The sequence below is a fragment of the Sparus aurata genome, chromosome 13 (assembly GCF_900880675.1).
Source record: "Sparus aurata chromosome 13, fSpaAur1.1, whole genome shotgun sequence".
NCBI classification, from domain to species: domain Eukaryota; kingdom Metazoa; phylum Chordata; class Actinopteri; order Spariformes; family Sparidae; genus Sparus; species Sparus aurata.
Window position 1 is genome coordinate 2,766,917 of NC_044199.1, and position 9,586 is coordinate 2,776,502.

At 44.4% G+C, this 9,586-nt stretch overlaps 1 protein-coding gene across 3 annotated transcripts in view; it reads left to right on the forward strand.

Annotated features, from left to right (window-relative positions):
• The window catches only part of fgf13b (fibroblast growth factor 13b), a 27,965-nt gene extending 18,878 nt beyond the window's left edge, over nucleotides 1-9,087 (forward strand). For all 3 annotated transcript variants that reach the window (XM_030438311.1, XM_030438310.1, XM_030438309.1), the window contains exons 3-5: nucleotides 1,137-1,240; nucleotides 2,473-2,671; nucleotides 7,675-9,087. In XM_030438311.1, the coding sequence (XP_030294171.1) occupies nucleotides 1,137-1,240; nucleotides 2,473-2,671; nucleotides 7,675-7,814 (443 nt within the window). In that variant the 3' untranslated portion in view covers nucleotides 7,815-9,087. The remainder of the gene's footprint in view (nucleotides 1-1,136; nucleotides 1,241-2,472; nucleotides 2,672-7,674) is intronic.
• The last annotated feature ends 499 nt before the right edge of the window (nucleotides 9,088-9,586 follow it).

Sequence of the window (9,586 nt, forward strand, 5' to 3'; positions counted from 1 at the left end):
ATGGATGTGTTTTGCTGTGGACGGTAGCCATGATGCTAACGCTCTTTACTCCACGTGTTCAAGAGCAACACTCAGCTGGTTGATGGTTTTTATTTTATCTGGAGAAATGAGGGAACTTTACCAAATAAATCGCAGATCTCATTCTATAAGAACTCCTCTTCACTAATAACAGATGATGTTATTATCTACCGAAACCGCGAGCTGAATCTCAAATGTATTGTTGCCGTCAGTACGTTTGTTTGCTCAGTTAATTATACATCAGGAGCAGAAACATCATCGTTTCACTCGCTTATCGAGCAAGGTGTCAAACTTTATCTGATTCCTGCATTTTAAATCTTTTACTTCACTGTAAAAGCATAATATCTTTAGGTTTAGGGCCGCGGCTATGAAATACAAAAGCATTTCAGCCACTGACGGCAAGATATGAAATATGAAATATGGATTTAAACCTGCATTCTTTGTAATCACCAGCAGGAGAAGTCAGACTGAATCTAAGATAATGAGAAAATGATAAAACGTACGGTCTCAATCTCTAGTTTCAAGTCTTCTTCAATACTGCATGATGTTCATTTTCTACTGGTTGCAAAAAGGAAGTCAGATTGTATGTAAGCTTATGAGAAAACGACCCTACGTCTCTCTTGGCAAAGCAGGGCGTGTTTTAGGGTGTTGCTACCACGGCGTGACCTCAGGACCTCCCCGGCTCCGCCCGCTCGTCCTTCTGCAGACGGCTGAAATACCGAGCTCGAGGTTCAAAACGGTCGTATAATCCTTCTGACAATCGAATAACGAGTGTGAGAGTGTGTCAAAATTCCTCGTGTCCAGCTTCGTAGATGCTCGTAATGTCTGGATTCTTTACTTCTCTCTGACAGTAAACTGACGATCTTTGGGTTGTGGACAAATTTAAGACATTTCAGGATGTGATTTTGAGCTTCATCGTGCTCTAATGCAACAAATGAATCCACAGTAATGAGTTTACACTTGATCTGAACGCTTCACCTTTCGTTTGGGACATTGTGAACTGCAGATTTCACCTTTCACCTTCCTGATACTGACGAGGAGTTTCTCTCTCTGTGTGAGTCTTTGTGTGTTTGCTGTGCGGGTCTTTGTGCTCATTTGTTCTCTGTGTGCGTCCTCAGCTGTGTTCAACCTGATCCCGGTGGGGCTCCGTGTGGTGGCCATCCAGGGCGTCCAGACCAAACTGTACCTGGCGATGAACAACGAAGGCTTCCTCTACACCTCCGTAGGTCGCCTCGCACACTCTCCACCATCATCATTACGCACCATTAGAGACGGAAATCTCGTCTTTGGGTCAGGCTGAGTAATGAAGCAAGCAGCTCTCAGTGTGACCGGGCTCATTATCATCCCATCATCGCGTCGATACTTTAACTACAGTGTTGTCTTGTGAGTCAGCTGCCACTCGGTGCTATAATCCGGCGTCTGAGCCGCTCTTTATCTATCTACTGATATTGTGGCTTCTCAGGATTGATTTCAGATCACCCACCAGCCTCCTTTTGTTTATCTCCCTTCAGTCTTTCTCTGATAGGAAGATCATCGTGCGCCCCTTTACGCACGGCTCCTGGAATTTGTTTTTATGCGTCTCCCCGACAGATTTACGCGTGCGTCCGTGCCGCGTGCGTATATATATATATTCCCTCTCAGACGGCTCAGAAAGCAGCGCCGGCTGCAGTGCATTAAGTGCCTCACTTTAGCTCTGGAGCTGTGATGGTGGGTGGTGGAGATGCAATAACAACAAAACAAAGAATCAACAGCAATAACACGCACTTCCAGAGCAGGAGATGAAACCAACACTTCGCTGTAATAACGATCGCGCTGCTACGCGTCTGCAGGCACGTCTGCCACCATCAGTATCAGGCGCCGTCGTGTCCGCTCCTGGACGCTTTGGGTCACACCGGCGATATCGCTCATGTTCATCTTTCTCGGCTGATATTAAACACACAAAACATTCACAAATTACACGCTCACAGATCACTCTCTGTTTGTGTGTTCGTGCTGAATCCACTCGGAGATTATGCAAGACTTAATCAGAATTCATACAAGATTAATGGACGACGGCGAGGAAGAGCATTCTGTCTGTATCTCAGGGCTCCATCTCTCTCTCAGTGGGCTGGTTGGTATTCAGGGGAGTAGCCGGTTGCTATGGCGATGCAGGAATAAGGAAATGCAAATGTCAGCTGTCCTAAGTCGGCGCGGTTTGTTCTCGGAGACCACAGCCCGGCCGAGATAATGAGTCAAAGAGCGGAGCAGCTGATGGATGAATACACTGATGGCAATACGGAGGAATGACTGAGCTCTCTTTAATGCAGCTGCCATTACCGGCACATCTTCCGTGACTCGACTCCCTCTCTGCGGAGAACGCCCCCGTCTCTCCACGTCTCCTTAGTCACCTTCTTGTCTTCTATCTTTTATGATTTGTTCTAATATCTGTCCTCCTCCTCTCCCTCCCTCCCTCAGGAGCATTTTACCCCGGAGTGTAAGTTCAAGGAGTCGGTGTTTGAGAACTACTACGTCACCTATTCCTCCATGCTGTACCGGCAGCAGGCCTCGGGCCGGGCCTGGTACCTGGGACTCAACAAGGAGGGAGGGATCATGAAGGGGAACCACGTCAAGAAGAACAAGGCCGCCGCACACTTTATACCGAAACCACTCAAAGGTAAGACGAGCAGAGGAGGGACCTGCACCTGAACACTGAAACTGAAGAGTTCTGCAAAAGTTCTCATATTTCTAAACAACGACATGTTTAAAATTAATTTCTTATAACATTAAAGTAAACCTCTTGCAATATAGTTGACCATCTGTTCAGTTAACCTACAATTAAGAAGGGAGTATCTTATCAACAGAGTAACCGCTAACTGCTGCTAACTGTGGCTGTTAGCAGGTGAGCTCAGTTAGCGGTGCAGCTAGCGCTCCAGAGCCGGCAGCACCTCCTGCCTGGAGGAGGAGGCGCTCAGGCTCTGGACCGACGGGGACCGACGGGGGCGGCACAAAAACATAATGTCATTTATTTTTCAGTTTAAAAAATCTTTTTATTATTTTTTCCAAAAATGAGTACAAAAACAGCAGTGGTACGTTGAGAATGTGCATCACAATCAAAACAACACGAGGATCTCCCGGGACAGACGGTGCGATTAAATAACCTGTTATTATATTCAGCTTAAGGAAGATGAATAACTAAATGAATAAATAAAGAAATCAAATAAAATCAAATAAATAAAATAAAATAAAATATGATAAATAAAAAAGATAAAAATAATTAATTAATTAATACGTAAATGAATAGATAAAAATACATACATGTATACATATATATGTATACATTAAGAAACGTTCATCAAAAAGGCACACAAAGAGAGAAAAACAAAACAGTGGGTAGAAACAAAAACATGGTAGTCGGCAGTAGAGCTGCACGATATATCGTTTGAGCATCGCCATCACGATGTACGTGTGTGCAGTAGTCACATCGCAGAGCCTGCGACACACTGTGCACAGCGATCCACCAATCACATTAGTTCTTACTCAGTGTGCCGAAGCAGACCAGCCCCTGCACATGGAGTGAGTCGCTGGTAACAACATTGAAAAACAGCAAAAACAAGAGAAAATAGCAAAAACAAAGACTCGGTGCCAAAAAGAAAAGCAACGTCAGTTATCTGGACTTATTTCGGCTACAAGAAGGATGAGATTGACCGAACACGTGTTCTGTGTCGACAGTTTGTTGCATCTGTTGCCACAACGAGAGGTTACACAACTAATTTGTTTGACCATTTACGTCGGTACCACACAGCAGAGTCCTGCACGGGTCTTATTTGAAAACCCGCCCGTACACACCATACTTAAAACCGCATCCGACCCGTTTTCCTACAGTAGCACAAATTACATTTCGCACCCGAGCCGACCTGCTATAGATTGTTAACGACGCCCGACCCGCACCCGAAGGAAAATTAGACGGACGTAATTTTTATAAATGAAAGTAAGCCAGCTGGGGAATGGGAGTTCTGGGAGGGCGCAAGCACGCATGCATAAGCTCATATGAAATATAACTGCTGATCATTTTGAAATGCAGCATCACATAAAGTGCTATTAAGGTCATCTGATGAAAATTCCTGTATTTTTTCATATCGCAATATATATCGCAGGGTTAAAAAAAATCGCAATGTCAGTTTTTTCCAATATCGTGCAGCCCTGGTCTGCAGGCTTATTAACACATTAAATCTCATGCTTCCCACATTTCAGGGCTCATGTCATTTATTTTTAAGAATTTAAGTACATCTTTTATTGTTGTAAACTATATTGTGACATATTGCACCTTTAATTCCGACTCTAAAGCTCCAGCGTCTGAGACCTGAAAGCAAACGTGTGGGTCGTTCTGGCAATGAATGTGGTGAAGAAAAAGAAAGATGCATGAAACTCGAATCAGACGGTGAAATTAGGCGGCGCTGATCAAATACGGATCCAGATTCTGTTTGTGCACGGCCCATTTCTCGCCTCAAACGTTTCCAGAGACATATTTCAGTGAACTGCTCGGCTGCAATATGAGAAGGAAGACAGAGCTGGACGCACATGCATTAACACACACACACACACACACACACACACATTAACGTGCACATATCGCTGTCCCAGCTAAGAAAACAAAGAACCGAGCGGGTCAGGTTACAGAACACACAGAGCGAGCGTGACTCCACCCTCTGCTGTAGTTACTCCACCACATCCTCACACATCAAGTCCGTGTTTGCTGCTGGATTCATGTACAGAATCTCATGACTGACCTTGAAAAATGTGTTTTGCTGGTTGGTTCTCGAGCAGGATGTTTGAAGATGTTTGTATTAGTGATAATCTGCAGAAGAGGGAGATTTATTACACACACACACACACACACACACACAGGTTTAGAAGCCATCATGAGGACAAATATTTGCACTTTCATAGATTCAGTCGGAGGTTTAATATTTAGGGAACCATATCAGACAAGTGATTATTCGATGCAGAGTGTTCTTCTGTGTCTGAAAGGCTCAAAATTGGAGCATGTCTGTATAATATTAAGTATTCATGATGAAACAGGCAGCACACAGAGTTAAAGGAACACCTGACGTGTTACTTATTTAAAAGGGAACAAGTAAAACCTTGTTTGACTCACAGTGGACACGTTATTCTGAAAGAAGAGGATGGAAATCACTCCAGAAGACATGATTCTATGCATAATTCCTCATTTTCTAAACCTGGTGCCTACATTTCCCACAATGCAACTGGACCACTGACAGTTCGTCATAGGTTCAGGTGTTATGCTCGTAGCGGCCGCCGTCTCCAGCAGACACGAGGAGCAGGTGACCGACGTGTTTACCTCCAGTTTTTATCAGTTTTTAAAAATGTCGTGTTTTGCCTCACCTGACGTCACCTGACCTGACGTCACCTGACCTGACGTCACCTCACCTGACGTCACCTGACCTGACGTCACCTCACCTGACGTCACCTCACCTGACGTCACCTCACCTGACGTCACCTCACCTGACGTCACCTCACCTGACGTCACCTGACCTGACCTCACCTCACCTGACGTCCCCTCACCTGACGTCACCTGAGGCAGCTGATCAGACTTCACACCTCTGTAGCCACACAAGGCTTCATACCGTCCGTCCTGTCAGCTGTACTCAGATCAGTGTAGATAAGCTACAGTCTGATTCATCAGGACTGTGCAGGTGTGGTCTGAACAGATTTGACTGACAGGTCAGCAACAAAACTGTCTTCGTATTCCGATTCACGTATTTCAGGACTCTGATTGGTGCGTGACGATATGCGCCGATACGTCTCTTCCAACTGAGCTCTGCCAATTTCACACTAGAGAGGAAAACAAGAACAAAAGAGGAAATATGTGATTTCACGGCAGGAGGCTGATTGAGAAAATAGGTTCTCCAGCCCTCTGAAGAAAACAGGGATCTCTGAATGATGAGCGACAATCAAACGTTAACGTCACGAAAAAAACAAAACAACCTTAATTATTGTTTAATAAGGTTAACGTTCAAAAACTAATGTGCTTCATCAGGACTCTGTGGGTGTGCTCTGATCACAGCTGATTGACAGCAGCGTCTCCCGCGGGTGAAATTAACGAACAATCCACCTCCGTCATCAGACTCTGATTGTTACTCCACCTGTTTCACACAATTAAAGTGTGTTTAGTCCAACTGCATGTGTGAAAGGAAGTTTAAAGCCTTTTGTGTCCTCCAGTGATGTCACTCAGTGGCTAAGTTGCATTGTGGGTAATGTAGGCACCAGGATTTGAAAAGGAAGAAGAAAGATTGGATTAAAAAGTGAAGATCTCTGATTCTGTTCGGCTAAACTCTACAAATACAGTTCAGCATGAAGACACAAAGTCTTGTCATACATTGTTATTAATGAAAAGAGGAAAATATTATATATACACAAACAAACAAACTTGTTAACAAACCAACATGTACAATCTGTTGCCAGCTCACAAATCACCCAACAAAAACTTTCTTCTTACCAAATGTTCACTTTATTCAGTCCATGATTAAATGGTGACAAAATAGCAATAAAATGATTTTATCTGTAAAAAGACTCAATTTCCTGAGCAGGCAGCTGTTGGATTGACAGCTAATTTAATCATATATGAGCGTCTATGCCCACACTGGCACCTACAACAGCCAATGAGTGATCTCGTAGATCTGTCTCCTGTCTCCTCTACAAAATTACTTTTCTTATTTCCAGGCGCCCGAACATTTCCTCCGAAGATCAAGTGTTAAGTGTTCATTTTCAGTTATGTGGACTCATCGTGTTTTCCAGCCTGTAGGGGCTGTTGCAGGCTTATTTTTGCAGGAAAAAAAGTGAAAAATAATTCAGTGTTTTAGACGCCCTGACCGTTCAGAAGAGCCCAAAATCCAGACGGTCCAATGACAGCTTTACATTTAGTCTGAGATAAGAGTTTGAGGATCATTTTACATAACAGTTCAAATCAAAATACTGTCTCACACGACTGCTTGTATGTGAACGGCAGCTGTTTTCAGTGGAAAAAGCACCAGAACCCAACAGCTGGTCAGACAAAGTTAGACCGGAGGAGCTCAGAGGAACATCAGATATTTCACTGATTCGTTAGTTGCGAGCAAAACAAAGCTAAGAGCAGAATGAATAAAGGACTTAGATTCATCAGATAGACACAAACACGACTTGTGATGAATGCTGATGCCGCTCGCTACCTGCTGTGTATGTAAATAGGCTACTGTTTGCCACTTTAAAAGGTGATTTATGTAAATGTTGCATTACAGCTTGTTTTTATTGCATCCAAGCGGCCTGAAACACAAGTTCAGGGAAAAATAACAAATCGATACTTAACTGGAAGAATAATCTGTTTGTGTCTCGTTGTTTATTTTGTGCTGCTGAGCGACTCGGGATCGCGATGACTCACGCCTGTACGGATCATTACGTCACAGCTCAGAAGTTGAAGCCTCGTGTTGCAGGAAGTCGTTCCGGAGACAGAATTAATTAAAAGTGTTGACGTGAAGAGGCAAACCTCGCTGTTATCTACACGCAGGGGAGCGAAATGGAACGTGCACAACAAACCTGTGACTTGATTAATATTTGAATTAATGATTCTTGTCTTGTCGTGTGTGTGTGTGTGTGTGTGTGTGTGTGTGTGTGTGTGTGCAGTGGCCATGTATAGGGAGCCGTCCCTCCACGACCTGACTGAACTCTCGCGGTCAGGCAGCGGCACACCCACAAAGAGCCGCAGCGCGTCGGCTCTACTTAACGGCGGAGGGAAGTCGGCCAGCAACAATGACTTGTCCTAGCCCCCCCACCCCTCATACCTCACACACACACACAAACACACACACACACACAGACACACGAACGCACACACACACACAGACACACACTCACACAGATCTCAGGCCGACATGCCCACACATCAGGCTGGTGAGGGGGAGCGAGGAGGCGAGGCGAGGAACAGGACGCAGGACAGGAAAGTGTTCTTCCACTTCACGGAGCCCACTGTGACTGACTGTGATGTAAATAAATCAAGGACAATCAATCCATCTGGCTCCGCTGCTCTGGTCTGCAGGGGCGGGGGGGGGACAGGACCTGTGAATCTCTTCCCTCGACTACTCTTCCGGCTGTATGATAACCAGAGAGAACAAGAGAGGCTGAGAGGGAGGACAGAGAGAGTCAGTCAGTCACAGAGTCCGATAAACAGACTGTTACAGAGAACCAAAGAGTCCGAGTATTAACTAAGTAAGTAAAGGCAGAGAGGAGGCAGGTGGCAAGGAAGTTAGAGAGCGACAAAGGAAGGAAGGAAGGAAGGAAAGAAGTCCTTATCTACTCTACCATACGCTATGTTTACACAGAGCTCATGGGGTTAAGTCATATTTTTAAAAATGACGAACGTATTCCTTGTACACTTATGAGGACTGATCATATGTTTGCATGCAGGTGCACCTGTGTGTGTGTGTGTGTGTGTGTGTGTGTGTGTGTGTGTGGGGGGGTCAAGTACACACTGTGCTTGCAGTAGGGGTGTTGTGTGTGTGTGTGTGTGTGTGTGTGAGAGAGAGTGTGTGCGCACGCATGAGTCTGGGGGGTGGTCTGGGATTTTACCTTTTTAAGATCTGTTGTATATCAGACGAACCTCCTGAGGGCTTTAGCAGGTTAAAATAAGGTTTACTGTATATGCTTCCATGCTTACTTCTTACAAGCAATGCTGTTGTTTATCTTTCCGTTCGTTGTCGTCGTCCTCGCTGTTTGTTTGTTTGTTTGTTGTTGCATGGAAGCTTGTGGACCTCTGCTCAGTAGCAGCATGCCGAAGGTCCTTTTTTTTCTGGTCTTGCGTGTTCCTGACCTAAAGAGAACACTAGTGAGCCAATAGTGTCGTACCAGAACACTAGTGAACCAACGGGAGGGGACGTCGGAACACCGCTGGACCAATAGTATTGCACCAGAACAAGAGTGGACCAATGGTGTTGGACCAGAACCAGTTTAACCAATGGGAGCACAGATTAACTTAATATTTTGGTTCCTGCTGTGGACAAAACTAGAAATGCACTAAATAAACTCTTTCTAAAGAAGTTACAAGAGAGTCTCGTCTTCTTTTGTTGATGTTTTCGATGTAACGCTGAAATACCGTGTCCTGAAATTCAAATGTGAACTATCGGCTTCTCCCAACCGAGATATGTTCACTTGTTTTATACTTTTTCTAAAAATGTGGGTCAATTGAGGTACGATCGTGTTTTCAGAGCCACCGGCCTGAAGGGATGTGCTCCTTTTACTTTATAATAATAATAATAATGATAATAATCTATCAAGTCTTACAGTAGGAAGACTTAATAAGTCAATCCTGAGTCATGATGGCTTACAGGGCCGTGGAGGGTTATTAATGAAGAGTCATCCGTCATGCAGGTGAGTCAGAATGATTCATCAGTGTTCAGTCATCTCACATCTTCTAATGAGCCATCAGAGAACATTCCTCCCTCACACGCTTTCATTAGTGCTAATTAAACAACACATTTTATAAAAATGTATTTAATCTGCAGTTGTAAATGTTGTTAAAGGGCAGCTCCACCTATTTTAC